Here is a 16,948-nt window from a genome sequence, read left to right on the forward strand (position 1 = left end):
GATCAACGGTTGTCACAGCAGATAATATTGACCTAGGTAACAATCAGTGAGGCCAAACATGTCTTACATATCCAAGACCTCGAGACATGGATAGAAGAAACTCCAACTTGGCCTTCAGAGATCACCACCTCATATCGTAGACATTGATATTCTCTTAGCAAAGTAAAACCAACCTAAAGCCGTCTTTGATCAAGGGGGACATTCTAATTGCTTTGATTTTGGAAGTCTCAAGCCTCCTTAATTCCCAGTTTCCAGGACTATTGAATGACTTCAGGAGTAGGTACCAGTCTTTGGGAAATTTTGTGACCCTCCAACCCCGAGATCGCGTTTGCATAAATGCTCATATTGATAGCTGACCAAAGACGATTCCTTATTCCACCTCAATGTTCGCCTCCCTCAGCTTTGCTGTCCAATTCCCGACCGCTTGCTTTCCTGCTGCCCCCAAAATAGACTACCGGTTGACCAGACCAGCTCTATCCAAGGCAAACGAAAGCTATAATGGTCTTATTCGAAAGTTGCAGTCCTGCTTTTCAAATTAAGAGCCATTCACTCGAAGCCATAGAGGAATCCATCTCGGCAGTTGGAGACCAAGGAACTTTAACTATTGAAGAGGACTAGATTAATAGAATTCCATTGGTGGCTGCATTTGGATTCTAAGAGTATATAAGTGGTGGTTCATAGTGTAGACTAGAGAAGTTGTGACTGAAACTCTATGCAACTTTAAAAGAGAAAAGAGAGGAATAGAACAGTTCAGTCCTGGGCAGTGGAGATGAAATTACTTCGTCAATATAGCTTAACAAAGTCATCCACGACATGGTTCTCCATACCATTTTTTGGAGGACAAAATGGAAAGGCCAATGAAGAGAAAAACCTGTTCAAATCTATATATGCAAGTCCAAAATGTATCTTGGGCGTTCAGATAACCACATCCTTAGAACGCTCGGATGATCTGAGGTACAGCCCCAAACATCATATAAATCAGGCTATTAAGCTGGCCTGCAAGCAACCTCATGCAGAACTAGCAAACAGCACTATTACAAGCACAAGTGGAGGTTCCCTTGATTGCACAAATTCACTGAGTTGCCACTAGAAGATGCGATAACCGCCCGCCTGATAGATTAACGAGATATAGGGCCTGTTCGGAAAATTCAGTATTGAATTTCTTCTGCAAATCAGCCATTCGTCTGGCTACTAGTCTCGGCTTAAATTCCACCTATGGGTCCATGGCATTTGGGATGGAGACAGATTGGATTGATATGACCCTTATTTAAATAAGTCCTGTACATGATCCAATGAAAAATCTAGCAAAATTGAGTTAGATTTGCTGGATTTTCCAAACAGACTCTTGGCATGAACAGAAGATAATTACACAAAAAATTGACCATTTAGTGGTGCATGAAAAAATCACGGCCTATTATAAATACTGACATGATCTCAGCATACAGTTATTGAGTGCTCCGGTGTCAAATCAAAAACACAGCCCGCCTGCATAAAAGCCTTGTAATTCATCTGCAGCGTCTGGAGACACCAGAAACGGAAAAGAATATCTAGAGTTCATCGTGGACATTGGCATTGGACGGAGATGAGCTACGGTTTTCAGAAAGGTACCGCACAGCAAGAGATGCATGCAGGGCTGCACCATATGGGAGTGCCTCCTCGTTGATGGCGAAGTATGGAGAGTGCACAGGATATTGTGGTCCGCGTGAATCGTTCTTAATCCCCACAAAGTAGTAATATGCCCTGGGAACGGCCGCAGCAAAGAAAGCGAAGTCCTCGCCTCCCATCACTGGTTGCCTCTCTATGACACTGTTGGAACCAAGCATTTCCTCTGCAACCTTCTGGAAGTGCTCATGAAGATCTTTGCTGTTAACTGTCGTAGGGTAGAAAGGGTGCTTTCTGTCCAAAAAGTCCGTAGTAGCGTTGCACCTCTGCACGGATGCTTGCGCAACAATTACCTGTAGTCACCAAAAAGAAAAACCAAGAGCATCAGTGTCTGGGCAAACTTATAAAATCATTTCCATCTCTCAGTAACAACTCCGGACCTCACCTAAAAAAACTAGACGAAAGCTATTGTCTAGGTTCCTCAGTCCTATATAAGTATTTTAGATCTGATGATGAATAACTGATGAGGAAGTAAATGCATGCCCGCATGGGTTAACCTTAGTCCACACTTGAAACCACAGGTTAGATTGGGTCTCATTCTGGACCTGACACATTGATGGTCATGGTTCTCCAAAAAAAAAAGTATATAGCATCTTACTGTTAGCTGACCGAATGGATTAGGCTCCCTTCAGACACATGATGATAGAGTTTATGGATATGAGGACAAAACTGGCTCCAGCATCTACCAATAAGGGCTGGTCTAAAAAGATGATCTTCCCAGAGTCAGCTCTTGCTTGGAAAGTGTTCCTAGGATCTCATACCTCCTCAATTCTTTGCTTCAGTTGAGAAAAGCTTTCTTTTGAAAGAGCACGGAAGGTGCCACCAATTGTAACAGAATTTGGAATGACATTAAACAAGCCACCTCCTTGAAATTTCGCCACTGTTACAACCTGCAATGAAAAGCTACGTGAATCCAATACTTTATACAGTCATCACAAGAAGAGAGGAAAAGAAATGTAACTTTTAGCTTGACATGATTATGTAAGCTGAGATGTCAAAGAGATTGCTTCTGGGAATGAAATAGGCAGGCCAATTTCAATATTAGCAAGAAAATATGAAACTCCAAAGGTGTAGTAGATGTTTTCCTTAAAGGATGTACATGAAAAACATTCACATATATATATATATATATATGTTAACTAGAAACCTGTGAATCTAAGGGATCAGCTTCACGAGAAATGAGATGCTGCAAGCTTACAACCACATTTGATGCAGCTAAAATTGGATCTATTGTTTCCTGAGGTAACGCACCATGGCCTCCCTTCCCACTAATTACAGCCTCAAAGAACCCACTCCCAGCCATAATCGGCCCAGGCCTGGATGCCACGACACCAATAGGTAACTCATGGGTTACATGAAACCCAAAAATAGCATCAACATTCTCCACAGCTCCAGCTTCTATCATTTTTTGTGCCCCGCCGCCACCTTCCTCAGCTGGTTGGAAAAGAAGGACGACTGTACCCTATTGCAAATAGCAACTATCATGAGCAGTTTACAGCATGAATGCTGAGGCTTTGCCCCAAACAGAAATTTTTTAAAAAAAACAGTTGAAGCAGAAAATGGATTCTTGATCATACTGTCGGTCTAGAACATGAAAAGACTATTTTTGCAGCATAAGCATAAAAGATAGACAACGGAAAAATGAACACAGTATTTACAAGGTTACTCTAATAACTGCAGAGACTTCATCGTGGAAGAAAGCAAAAGGATTCAAATAACACAGGCATCAAGAAGCAGCGATATTAACAGAAATTTTCATGAGGAAAAGATGAGTACCCAATAGTTTGCTTTGCCACATCAAGTATCACATATCCTTGGATTGCATGACAAAGGAACTTTTATTTATGCAAAATCATTCTAACGACAGAAAAAGACAAATAATCCTCCATCAGTGCAAAGGACTTATAAAGCAGAGTGATCCACAAAACGAAAAGTTGATGGCAACATCATACTGAGAAAAAGAGCCTCACGTTACTGTAGAAGCAGATAAGATTAGAAGGGAACAGAAATGGAGTTACGGAAAAAGTTAATGCTGCTTTCTATTGAGAAAGAAGAAATAGGTAATTAACAGATGTATTTAGTTAATCTAAGTATATGCCTTAATTAATAACATAATTAGCAGTTAGTCATACCAAGGGTGCCTTCCTTACGTTGACCAAGCAAAAAAAACACCATTTAAATTAAGAAACAGGATGATTTAGGTTATGAATTTCACATAACTGCAAGAAAAAGATAAATATAATTTAATATGGTTCTTCCTTTACATGCATCTGTAATTCGGCTCAAAAATAGTGCAAACCTTTCTTTGTAAGGTAAAAACTAGTTGCGGTTCAACACATTTTAGTCTACAGAAAATCCTCCAGTGCATGATGAGCTCGTGCCAAAACAAAAACACAAAGGGCTATTGTGAAGACTAAGAAGTAGTATGGTAATCTTGTTTCTTTCTTTCTTTCTTTCTTTTTTTTTGCAGTAAAAGAGAGGCTGAAAAAGGTCTTAGATGGAAAATGATCCTTGTTGATTTCAAATACTGTCACTTCACCAAAAGTATGCATCCCAAAGCTCATGGATTTATCTTTTGTAAATCCTGTCAGAAAGGTTCTGAGCTTGACTGTGGATATTTATTGTAACGCTAAACTGTATGTCTGTATCTATTCATGGTTTAAGATAAGTTCAGCGCATAGACCGATGGTCTCTTCAAACCCTTCTATAGCATATCTGCTAGGGGGAAGATTGCCTAAATGAAGACATGACTAGGAACTTATCAAATTAAATTTTATGCAACCTCTTTCATAATTATGAATGATAGGGGTCACCTTTCATAATTACAATGTTCTGAAACTACATATTTTGTCATGGAAATCCCAAGAACCACAAATTTAACACAACCACCCACACAACCCAAGCCTTTTCCCATCAACATGGAGTTGTTTCATAGGCTCATCTTAGGAATGGGAATTAAAGCTCGCTCCAACAAAGGAACAAGTATATGGTCCTGTTTAGTTTTTAGCATAATTATGTCCACATTCTTACAAAAAGTGCAAACGTTCCTGTTAAGACGAAGAGCTTGGTACTTTACTACGTAGAGCTGGCACAAAATATGTACATATATACATACGTATGTGTGTGCATTGATGAATGCCAAACCTGCAGCTCATCACGACACTCCTGAAGGATCTTGGCAGCACCTAGCAGCATTGCGACATGGGCATCATGGCCACATCCATGCATCTTGCCAGGGACTTTGCTTTTGTGCTCCCACTCCACGCTCTCCTATTCATTGCCAACAGAGTTGCAATTAGGGACAAACATTCCCAAGAATTGGAATTTATGAAAAAAATTGCATGATGTAATAAATTTCACGAAGATATAACTTTTAAAAATATGTTCGATTTTGCGATATAGTCACCTCCAATGCATAAAAAAAAAAAAAGGAAAAAGAAAAGAAGATGGAACATTTTGCGTCCTCTCTCCCTTTCTAACCTTTCTTTTGTGTCATCTCGTGTGAGTAACAAGATCATATTCTAAAATTTCCGATTTTCCACAGAAAATCCACCACCAATCCAATAAATCCCTTCCCAAAATGTCAAAAGCCTAATAACGTTACAAGGTTTTAGGGCTTAAAAAGCGCCTGACCTGCATCGGGAGGGCATCCATATCGGCCCTCAACGCAACAAACGGAGGCTTCCCCGTGCCAACAAAGCCCGAAACACCCGTGACGGCGATCGGATGCTTATAGGCGATGCCCATGGCATCAAGCTCCCTCCTGACGAGCTCGCTTGTCTCGAATTCCTCGTACCCGAGCTCCGGATTCTCGTGGATCCTCCTCCTGATGCCCACCATCCAGTCCGAGAACTCTGATTCCTTGGCCCTCTGGAGGAATCCGGCGGGATCGGGAGAGGAGGAGGAAGACATGAGGACTGAGCTCAGCAAACCAAAAAGGAGAGCCCAAGCGACCCACTTGGGGGAAGCCATCCTCTCTAATGCTTCGCTCTCTTCAGAAGACCCGACGCCAGGGGAAGAGATAAAGCCGAGAAGAGGGAGAAAGAGGGAATTTCGTACGGGTTTTGGGTGGGGGAGCAGGGAGACTTGTATCAATCACAAAGGGGGTGACGTAAAAGGACACGGCTCTAATGATGTTTCTTCACGTGAAACATATGCAAACGACTGCATCCCAAATATATTTATATTTTAATATAAATATTTTTCTAAAAATTTAAATTTAGGTAACTATTCTTAAATTTTATATTTATTTGATATCATCGTAAAATACTGTTTTTGCACAAATATTTCGAATATAACAATTTTTCTAACATCATTAATAAAAATTATATTTATTTTAATTTAAAATAAATAAAATTTTGAAATTACTTTTTTATCCTTCATTGCGGTCGTTTTATAAATATTTTTTTACACATCTATCCATTAAGAATATTTTAGTCATTTTAATAAGAAATCGTTAATTTTTTAATAGCGTTAGATGGCGTAGGTACATATGCAAAAATAAAGCTAAAAAAATAAATTAATAAAATAAATATTTTACGAGGTATATATGTAAATATCAAATTTAAAAAAATATTCATGCAAAATTTGATATTTAGAAGAATATTTATAAAAAAATAAAAAAAAATGATAGAAGATTTACGAATATGCCGATGATGAGGCGAGAAAAAGAAGAGACTTGATCCGGCAGCCGGTTAGGCAGGAGAGGCCGAATAACTTACCAATAATAACGTGCTTGGCGATGTGCCCAGCCATATTTTCTGCATTTCATATATATAAAAAAAAGGGTAAAAACATGAAGGTAGGAAGCAAGGCCTAAACTAGCAACTTTGTCGGTATTTAAGGAAATGTCATAACGGAGAAACGGCCGGATTCTAATAACTGCCAAAAGAATAGTGATGCCAGATCCAAATCCCAGCGGCCATTAGACGCACGAGCTAGAGCGGAACAGGAAAAGAGAGGCAACAAGATCGTCGTTAAAGCGGGTGCGATCCCATCTTTTTTTTTTTTTTTGGTTAAAACGGCAATTCATATAAGCTCTAACGTGAGTACATCCTGCCAAATTAGAAGAAAGCAAAAGATGCAAATGTGGCGGTAGCTCTACTGTGGATGTCCAGTGGAACTCCCCGGAGTGTCGTGCAACATAGGAGGCGACCCAGTCTGCAGCCCTATTCGCCTCCCGGAAAATGTGTACGGCCTGAAACTCGTACATCTCCATCGCCAATCTGCGAGTCTCCCGAATGAGCGGATCCATCTCCATACCTATCAGCACCCCGGATCCAATCTATGACTATGGAGGAATCCCCCTCAAGGTACACCCGGCCGGCCCCGAGCACCTGCCTCGCATAGGATATGCCTGCCCAAGCTGCCCACAGCTCTGCCCCAGCAACCGTGAGACCAGTCGAGCCCCGGCCTCCCGCTGCCACCAAACTCCCAAAATGGTCTCGGATAACAAATCCAACCCCTCCCGACCTCCTGTCAGTCACCACGCTGCCATCAAAATTCACTTTAAGATAACCAAGGGGTGGGGGTATCCAATAAACAACGGCAAACCTGGGAGCTAAAACAGCACTGCGGGTACCCCAGATGTCCCTAGTCATCCCAAGTGAAAACACGACAGTACAAGAAAAGACCTCCTCGGCCTGAAGCACAGCTCTCTCTACCACCATCCTCGCCGAGAGCCTCCTGCCCTCGAACAGTCGAGCATTCCGGTCCAACCAGATGTGGTAAGCCAGGTATGCCCTAAGAATCCCCTCCTCCGCAAGCCTAGGGCTCCGCACCGTGGCCCGCAGCAAGTGTATCAGATCCTGTGTCGTCTCTACGGAGTGGGGGATAGGAGCAGGAGACGACCTCCATATCTCTCTAGCCCTAGGGCACTGCAGAAGCACATGCCGAATGGTCTTCTCGGTATCCGGACACACCTCACACCCCTGAGGGACCCTCATGCCCCGCCTGACTAGCACACTCCTGGTAGGAAGGCAGCCCCAAGCCACCTTCCAGATGAAGAGCGCCACCCGTGGATGAATCCGCATCCTCCAAATCCAACCTCCCTCAATCCGTCTAGCTGGCTCCCTACTGAAAAGGGCATATAGATCCCTAGCTCGCACCTGTGATCGGCCCGACAGCGCCCAGACCAGCCTGTCAGACTCCCCCTGAAGTGGCACCGAAAGACCCAAAATCATCTCTGCCAGCTGCGCCCCCAAACACCTCTCGTAACAGCCCCTCCCTCCATCCGCCCTCATCTGGATCCAACAAGTCACTGACCCTCTGGCCCGCTAATCGCACTGAGTCCACCATGGTCGGCATACGGCTGATCGGCACAGCGGTCACCAAACAATCCTCCAAGACATCGATGGAGCGACCATCACCAATAGCCCATCTAATCTCCGATAGTACCATCCCTGCTCTGGCACACATCTCCCGCCACACCAGAGAATGGTGGCGGGCTGCTCTCACACCAGAAACCAAAGCCCCATACTTGGCCCTCATCAGCGAGGACCACATACTATCAGGCTCCATGACATACCTAGCAACATGGCGAGCCACTAATGCCTCCCTCCGTACCAGCAAGGACTGCACCCCCAAACCTCCATATTTAGTAGGCTGGCACACCACCTCCCATGCCAGCAAATGAATACCACCTCTACCGCCTTGCCTCCCCCAGATGAAATTTCTGACTAGCTACTCAATGGACCTCAGAACTGACACTGGAATGAATGAATGGGAAAGCAAATAAATGGGAATCGAAGAGAGTACTGACCGAGCCAAAGTAACCCTCCCCATCATAGATAGTGAGTGCATCTGCCAACCCACCATCCTCTGCCTGATGCGAGCCTCCAAGTAGGAACAATCTCTCCCGCACAATCGCCGGCCAGAGAGCGGGACCCCAAGTATCTCATCGTACCATCATGCTCGCCCACCCCCAATATCTCGCTAATGGAGTGTCTCATCTCCTGTCTGGTTGACGGGCTAAAACAAACTGCGGATTTCGAGAAATTAACCCGTTGACCAGACATGGCACAGTAGTCCTGTAGAATCCTACCCAAAGCCCGAGCATCCCGGCGTGTCGCACGAGCTAGCAACAAGCAGTCATCCGCGAAAAGCATGTGGGAAATTGAAGGGGCATCCACCACTGGCCTATAAGCCTCCAACTCCTGAGTAAGCACAGTCTGATGCAGCGCTCTGGATAGTGCATCCGCGCAGATGATAAATAGTAGAAGGGATAGGGGACATCCCTATTGTAGCCCACCCACAGACACAAAGTAGCGAGAAGGCGTACCATTCACCAGAATGGCAAAGGATGGAGACCTAACACAACCCATGATCCACCGAATCCACGCCTCAGGAAACCCAAACCCCTGCAAGGACTGATGAACAAACTCCCATCGCATCCTGTCGTAGGCCCGCTCCATATCAAGCTTGACTCCCATCAAGCTTCTCCTCATCGGGGCCCTCTCCAAGTCAAACATGAACTCCTGGGCAATCATGACATTGTCGGATATGCTCCGACCTCCTATGAAAGCTCCCTGCTCCGGACTAATCAACCTCGGTAGAATGTCCCGCACCCTAACGGCAAGGATCTTCGCCGTAGCCTTGATAGCGCGATCCCATCTTTCACGAACGTGCTCAATCTTACGAGCTTGAAAAGAGATCAAACTTCCTTTCGAAGTTTGTCAGGGTTCTCTCGCTTTCAGATCCCATTATTGCCACAAAGTTAGGGGGATATGAGTCGCTTTTTCTTGTTGATAAAAGGACAACCGTTACATTTGAGCCCTAGAATCTCGGTCCACGAGTTTAATTTTAAATGTGTGCGCCCAAGTGGTCCACCTGGTGTGCTAAAAATAGAAGTTTGGTTCGCCTGGTACTCACCCGCTCAGACCACAACGGGTCACGGATCAAATCTTTTTGAGCACCTCAAAACGTGGATCACGGTGATGGGTCCCCATGTATTGGCTTGGCTGTAACATTTTCTTAAAATCCAACTACACCCTCGGTCAAGGAAAGAGTTTCAACAGTAAAAGAAAACAAAAGTAGATTAAAAAGAAAAATCGTGTTTCTGCACGTTGAGCACACTTTACTAGACCTAGAAGCTTTATCGAAGATTTGAATTTGATTTTGTCCAACTCATCGTTCATATGGCTGCTCAGATGTCCTCGGATATTCTCCAAGGTATTCTAATGGAATCTTTTGAACTAATCTAGAATTAGAAACGCGCATATCAGAAGCGGCTAACCGGCAGAGCTAAAATCTTTTAGCTCGGCCTGGTGATCTCGACGATCAACTCAAATCAAGCATAACTACTTTGCGGCAGAAGCAACCCAATCCCTTAGAGCACACGTGGCTTCAGCAATTCTACCACGTATTAAACAATTACTGCATATCTTTGGATTGTTGTTCTATGTCGACAATTTATTACAGCATGACTCTGAATTTGTTAGAATACAATTTGTTGAAAATGCGGGAACCCAACTATAAAAAATCCTGAAGCCTCTCTAAAAGATGTAATGAATTCATGATCGGTGAATGACTCTAATTAGGCGACACTCTGCCTCATTCTTCCTGTTCATCCGTACTTCCTACCAAAAAATTCTATCTAAAATAAGTATCGACTAGAGCTCAAAGTACATTCTATCCAATGAAATTTGATGCTTGCTTCCATTTGAATAGCAGCATCAAAATAGGACGGCCACATGATGTTGCAAAAATAATAGATGGAAAGAAGGAAGAACTTATCAATTGAGGCGTGATTTCACTATCCTTAAGAATAGATCGCGCCCGTCGGAGAATGAATCTCGGTGTAGCAGATAATGACGGTCTATTCTCCAGGATACAATAACTGGATCACTCCAAGCGTACACTCGCAGATGCAGTGACTCTATCGAACAGCCCAGAGCTGCTCAGGAAAACAGAACAGAGAATAAAGTATCTTCTCGGGAACACAGAAAACAGAGAGACTCTTGGAAACACAGAAAAATAGAGAGAGAATGAAGATAAAATTTTCTTATCTTAATCCTCGAATCTGATATGGTTTAAAAAGAAAGGAAAAGGCGTTTTTAAAAGACATGGCGTTTTACCAAGAGACAAAACAAAACAGTTATAAAATTTAAATTCAAAAAACTAAACGGCAAAAAGAAGCCAGACTCAAACCCACCTCCCGCGCGCGATGATCGAGCGCGTCGACGCGCTCGGTTAAATGTTTTCGAATTGGATTCTCAATTTTGCCTTGGACCTCCATTGGGCTCGTGCGCGCATGGACTATTTACTTTCTTTACTTCACCAAGTTAAAAGGTTGAATACTACATAAAGACCTTTTGAGTTTTATCTCTTTCCAATGTGGGACTAAAGAAAGTATACTAGACAAAAGACAAAAAACAAAGAAGGGTAGACTTGGAATTTTTGAAATATTCCAACAATCCCCCACATATTTTAAAATTCAATAATAAGTTAATGAGCGCGAGAGTTCAATGCATCAAAATGGTGTCTTTGAGACTATGAACCATTTTTAGGACTAGTAAGTATGACTTACAGAAATTTGGTGAAACATGAAATTTCTATTAACCAAATATTCTTTACATAAATTAGTGACCTATAGACCACATTGACCTCTCAAGTTTTAGGCTTGTTCTAAACGGATTGGTGCAAATAGGCCATGCACCTTACCTGGATATTCATGAGTGCTTTAGAGAACTGCCTAATTCTCATAGGAAGCGGCCCCACTCCTACACCCATATAGGTGGATCCATCAAGTGTGTACTGCAGGTAGACACACCATCCTAAAGAATTATGATATCCATTAAGAGCTTTACCTCATCCTCATCTACTGCAGTTTGCACTATCTACACCATAGGGAGGGATTTTCAAAATTAAATATGATAGTGACTCACAGTTAACTAGCGACTTGTTATTACCCATATGAACATGCTTCATAGGATCTCCAATCACACATGCTGGGTTTCTGTCGTTATTGACTTCGATATAGGCATTAGTTACATCCCCTTCGATGTTTCACTCACTAGTTTTCTATCTAGTGGTTTTGTCAGAGGATCGGCCAAATTCAACTCTGACTTTACAAAATCAAGAGATATAATCCCATCATCAAGCAGCTGTCTTACAATATTATATCTCAACCTTATGTGTCTATTCTTCCCATTATAAACTTTATTCTTAGCTCGATATATAGCAGCTTGGTTATCACAAAGAATAGACACAGAAGGTGTTGGTTTATTCCATAATGGAATATCTTCCACAAGATTTCTAAGCCATTCAGCTTTAGAACCTACCTTTTCTAAGGCAATAAACTCGGACTCCATCGTAGACCGAGCGATGCATGTTTGCTTGGATGATTTCCAAAATACTGCACCCCCTCCAGGAGTAAAGATATATCCACTCGTGGATTTCATCTCATCTGAATCAGAGATCCAATTTGTATCACTATACCTTTCTAGTACAGCTGAAAATCCACGATATAACAAACCATAATTAATGGTTCCTTTCAAGTACCTTAGTACTCTATGAACTGCACTCCAATGATCCTTACTAGGATTATAAGTATACCTACTCAATCTTCCTACTGCATAAGCAATATCAGGACGAGTGCAGTTAACTAAAAACATTAAACTACTACTGATGCGAGCATATTCTATTTGTAAGATACCATTTTATTTATTTTTCTTTAAATATATACTAGCATCATATGGAGTAGATGCAGGTTTACTATCATAATGCTCAAATTTTCTTAAAATTTTCTCAATATAGTGTTCTTGTGATAACATAAGTCCATTAAACTTCTTGTTATCTTAATCCCAAGAATTACATCAGCTTCACCTATATCTTTCATATCAAAATTAGAAGCCAAAAATTTCTTAGTATCTATAAGTATATTCAAATCAGTTCTTATTATAAGCATATCATCAATATACAAACATATGATCACAACAATATTATTAACAATCTTACTATAAACGCACTAATCAGCCTCATTAATTAGAAAGCCATTAGATACTAATACTTTATCAAATTTTTCATGCTATTGTTTAGGTGCTTGTTTTAATCCATATAAGGATTTTACTAATTTACAAACTTTGGGCTCATTACCAGGAATAACACAACCTTCTGGTTGTTCCATGTAAATTTTTTCATCTAATTCTCCATTCAAGAATGCAGTTTTTACATCCATTTGGTGAATTACTAAATTATGAATGGATGCTAATGCAATGAGTACTCTAATAGATAAAATTCTAGAAATTGGTGCAAAGGTGTCAAAATAATCAATATCTTTTCTTTGTGAGTATCCTTTCGCCACTAATCTTGCTTTAAACTTATCAATTGAATTATCAGGTTTTAATTTTCTTTTGAAAATCCACTTACAACCAATTGATTTAGTACCTGGAGGCAAATCAACTAAGGTCCATATATGATTAGACATAATAGACTCAATTTCATTATTAATAGCCTCCTTCCAAAAAGGTGCATCAACAGAAGTTATTGCTTCTTTATAAGTTTGAGGTTCATTATCAATAAGAAAAGTGTAAAAGTCATTTCCAAATTTTTTTCTCTTTTCTAGTTCTTTTACTTCTTCTTAAATCAACTTCATAATTTTCATGTGCCTCCTTTTCTTGTTTATTATGAGGCAGAGAGTCAATTTTTTCTTTTCCTAGTTTCATAGGAAAGATATGTTCAAAGAAATTAGCATTTTTAGACTCTATTGTAGTGTTGAGTTCTATAATATTAGATTCACATTTTAATATCAAGAATCTATAAGCAGCACTATTTAATGCATAACCAATTAATAAGCAATCAAAGATTTTAGGTCCCAACTTTCTTTTCTTTAGTTCAGGTAATAGAACTTTGGCCAAACACCCCTACACTTTAAGATATGTAAGGTTAGGTACATGACCTTCCCATAACTCATAGGGTGTCTTACCAGATTTCTTATAAGGTATTCTATTTTGAATGTGACAAGCAAAGAGAATAGCTTCCCCCCACAAATAGAGGTACTCCTGAGCTTATTAACATAGCATTCATCATTTCTTTTAGAGTTCTATTTTTACGTTCAGCAACTCCATTAGATTTGAAAGAATATGGTGGGGTAATCTCATGAATTATATCTTTATCTTCACATAATTTATTGAAGAGATTATACTCATATTCTCCTCCTCTATCAGTCCTTATTTTTTTAATTTTCTTATCAAATTTATTTTCTACTTCAGTAACATATTGCTGAAATTTTTCAAAAGTTTCATCTTTAGTCCTAAGTAGATATACCTTAATGTATTTAGAATAATCATCAATAAAGGTTATGTAAAATCTTTTTCCTCCCCTAGTTGGAGTGTTTTTCAAATCTTCTAAATCAGAATGAATTAATCCAAGAAATTCAGTTTCTCTCTCTATTGACTTATGACTCTTTTTGGTATATTTAGACTCCACACATACTTCACATTTATCATTCACATTTCCAAAAGTAATATTATTTAACAAGCCTAGGTCTTTCATTTTCTTGATGTAAGAAAAATTAATATGTCCTAATCTTCCATGCCATACATCAACAGAATCAATCAAATAAGCAGAAGATGATGCATTTTCATTCATAGTTTCGGTTACATTCAATACAAATAAGCCCTGGTTACAATAACCATTCCTAATGAAAACATTGTTCTTAGTCATTACAATTTTATCAGACTCAAAATACACCTTAACTCCAGCCTTTCCTAATAAAGAAACAGATACTAAGTTCCAACAGATATTAGGAACATGCAGCACATCATTCAGAAAAAGAACTTTTCCTGATGTTAGCTTGAGGAGTACTTTTCCTTTGCCAACTACTGGCGAGGGTCTCGAATTACCCATGAACACTTGTTCTTCGCCTTCATTCAATGAAGTGTAGGAAGTAAATGCACTCCTATTGCCACAAATATGTCTGGTAGCCTCAGAGTCTACCACCCAGTCCTTTGCTCCCACAACCATGCTGGTTTCAGACACAACTGCTGCAATAATATCTGTCTCCACCAAGTTAGCATTTGGTTTAGCAGATATATTATTCCTTTTCCTAAACCTACATTGATTAGCATAATGTCCAGGTTTTCCACAAACAAAACAAGTTCCTTTTCTTTTAAAACCAAGACATTGGAACTTAGGTTTCTTATCATTTTTGAGATAAGGCTTCTTGGACTTTGAACGAGACCCACCTGATTTGCTGACTATTATATTGGCTTTGGAAGTCATTTCCTTGGCCAATTGTTCTTGGTCTCTGACTCAATTTTATTCTTCAATTCTAATATGAACAATAACATCTTCAAGACTCATGTGTTTCCTTTTGTGCTTCATACTGTTTTTATAATTTTTCCAAGACTCAGGTAATTTTTCAATCAGACAGCCAGCTAGAAAAACTTCTTGAAGTATTATGTCTTCATTTTTAAGATCAGTGACCAGCCTATGAAAATCATGGATTTGGGATGACACATCCCTATCATCGGACATTTGAAAGTGCAGAAAATTTTCTATAGCATATTTCTGTACTCCAGTACTTCTAACACATATTTTTTTATTCAGATTCTTCCAAATTTCTGCAGCTTCTTTGTATGAACAGTAGACATCGAAAAGTTCATTAGACAGTGTACTCAGAATTGTGTGCCTATAGATTTTATTTTCATATTCCCACTCTTTGAATTTAGTATCAAAATCTTCAGACCCTTCTATCGATTTTGATTGATTTAAATACCGAGCAAAATTAAGCATATCCAATGCAGAATAAACACGTTCTTGTCATCTCTTAAAATGCATACCATTGAAACTCTCAATTTTAGAAGTATCAGGAATTGATCTAGCAGTAATCATAGCAGAATCCATGTCGATCTATTCTTAAGATTGTTGCAAAAATAATAGATTGAAAGAAGGAAGAACTTATCAGTTGAGGCGTGATTTCACTGTCTTTAAGAATAGATCGCGCCCCTCAAAGAATGAATCTCAGTATAGCAAGTAATGGCGGCCTATCCTCCAGGATACAACAACTAGATCACTCCAAGCGTACACTCGCAGATGCAGTGACTCTATCGAACAGCTCAGAACCGCTCAGGAAGACAGAGCAGAAAAGAAAGTATCCTCTCGGGAACACAAAAAATAGAGAGAGACTCTCGAGAACATAGAAAAACAGAGAGAGAATGAAGATAAGATTTTCTTATCTTAATCTTCGGATCTGATAGGGTTTAAAAAGAAAGAAAGAGGCATTTTTAAAAAACACGGCGTTTTACCAAGAGACAAAACAAAACAGTTATAAAATTTAAATTCAAAAAACTAAACGGCAAAAAGAAGCCAGTCTCAAACCCACCTCCCGCGCGCGATGATCGAGTGCAACGCGCTCGGTTAAATGTTTCCGGATCAGATTCGCCAATTTTGCCTTGAGGCGTGATTTCACTGTCCTTAAGAATAGATCACGCCTCTCGGAGAATGAATCTCAGTGTAGCAAGTAATAGCGGCCTATCCTCCAAGATATAACAACTAGATTACTCCAAGCGTACACTCGCAGATGCAGTGACTCTATCGAACAGCCCAGAACCGCTCAGGAAGACAGAGCAGAAAAGAAAGTATCCTCTCGGGAACACAGAAAATAGAGAGAGACTCTCGAGAACACAGAAAAACAGAGAGAGAATGAAGATAAGATTTTCTTATCTTAATCTTCGGATCTGATAGGGTTTAAAAAGAAAGGAAGAGATGTTTTTAAAAGACACGACGTTTTACCAAGAGACAAAACAAAACAGTTATAAAATTTAAATTCAAAAAACTAAACGGTTTTTCCGACTTTATTGGGTGTATCCGTACACGTGTTGTATAGATCTCCCGGTTTAGCAAACAAAAAAAAAAAAAAACTAAACGACAAAAAGAAACCAGTCTCAAACCCACCTCCCGCGCGCGATGATCGAGTGCAACGCGCTCGGTTAAATAAAGATAAGATTTTCTTATCTTAATCTTCGGATCTGATAGGGTTTAAAAAGAAAGGAAGAGGCGTTTTTAAAAGACACGACGTTTTACCAAGAGACAAAACAAAACAGTTATAAAATTTAAATTCAAAAAACTAAACGGCAAAAAGAAACCAGTCTCAAACCCACCTCCCGCGCGCGATGATCGAGTGCAACGCGCTTGGTTAAATGTTTACAGATCAGATTCGCCAATTTTGCCTTGGACCTCCATTGGGCTCGTGTGTACATGAGCTACTTACTTTCTTTGCTTCATGAAGTTAAAAGGTTGAATACTACATAAAGATCTTTTGAGTTTTATCTTTTTCCAATGTGGG

General features: G+C 40.2%; 2 protein-coding genes across 4 annotated transcripts; both read right to left on the reverse strand.

Moving 5' to 3' along the window:
• Positions 1-1,221: 1,221 nt before the first annotated feature.
• Positions 1,222-5,699, reverse strand: LOC103712952 (IAA-amino acid hydrolase ILR1-like 1). 3 transcript variants are annotated; one of them, XM_008799673.4, is made up of 5 exons: positions 5,296-5,690; positions 4,807-4,932; positions 2,861-3,124; positions 2,424-2,552; positions 1,222-1,955 (listed from the first exon to the last, which is right to left on the reverse strand). In XM_008799673.4, exons 1-5 carry the CDS (start codon positions 5,632-5,634, stop codon positions 1,548-1,550), a joined length of 1,266 nt encoding a protein of 421 aa, XP_008797895.1. In that variant the 5' UTR covers positions 5,635-5,690; the 3' UTR covers positions 1,222-1,547. The 3 variants fall into 3 exon arrangements, 2 of the variants coding, with proteins under 2 accessions (XP_008797895.1, XP_008797894.1); XM_008799672.4 differs by having other exon boundaries at positions 2,810-3,124; positions 5,296-5,688; XR_003386776.2 differs by having other exon boundaries at positions 1,606-1,955; positions 2,261-2,552; positions 2,810-3,124; positions 5,296-5,699.
• A 1,131-nt stretch (positions 5,700-6,830) lies between these two features.
• On the reverse strand, positions 6,831-7,694 carry LOC120110390. The gene has a single exon (XM_039125214.1). It carries the CDS (start codon positions 7,692-7,694, stop codon positions 6,831-6,833), a length of 864 nt encoding a protein of 287 aa, XP_038981142.1.
• Positions 7,695-16,948: the final 9,254 nt, after the last annotated feature.

The sequence above is a fragment of the Phoenix dactylifera genome, chromosome 4, assembly GCF_009389715.1.
Source record: "Phoenix dactylifera cultivar Barhee BC4 chromosome 4, palm_55x_up_171113_PBpolish2nd_filt_p, whole genome shotgun sequence".
Taxonomy (NCBI): domain Eukaryota; kingdom Viridiplantae; phylum Streptophyta; class Magnoliopsida; order Arecales; family Arecaceae; genus Phoenix; species Phoenix dactylifera.

What these genes read in the sequence shown, in the direction of transcription:
- LOC103712952 (XM_008799672.4), bottom strand. Translation starts at nt 5,634, where the DNA reads ATGGCTTCCCCCAAGTGGGTCGCTTGGGCTCTCCTTTTTGGTTTGCTG. An exon ending in CTGATCCCTTAGATTCACAG is followed by an intron (nt 2,553 to 2,809) that starts GTTTCTAGTTAA and finishes TTTTCATTGCAG; the next exon opens with GTTGTAACAGTGGCGAAATT. An exon ending in TGAAGCAAAGAATTGAGGAG is followed by an intron (nt 1,956 to 2,423) that starts GTATGAGATCCT and finishes TGGTGACTACAG; the next exon opens with GTAATTGTTGCGCAAGCATC.
- LOC120110390 (XM_039125214.1), bottom strand. Translation starts at nt 7,694, where the DNA reads ATGCGGATTCATCCACGGGTGGCGCTCTTCATCTGGAAGGTGGCTTGG.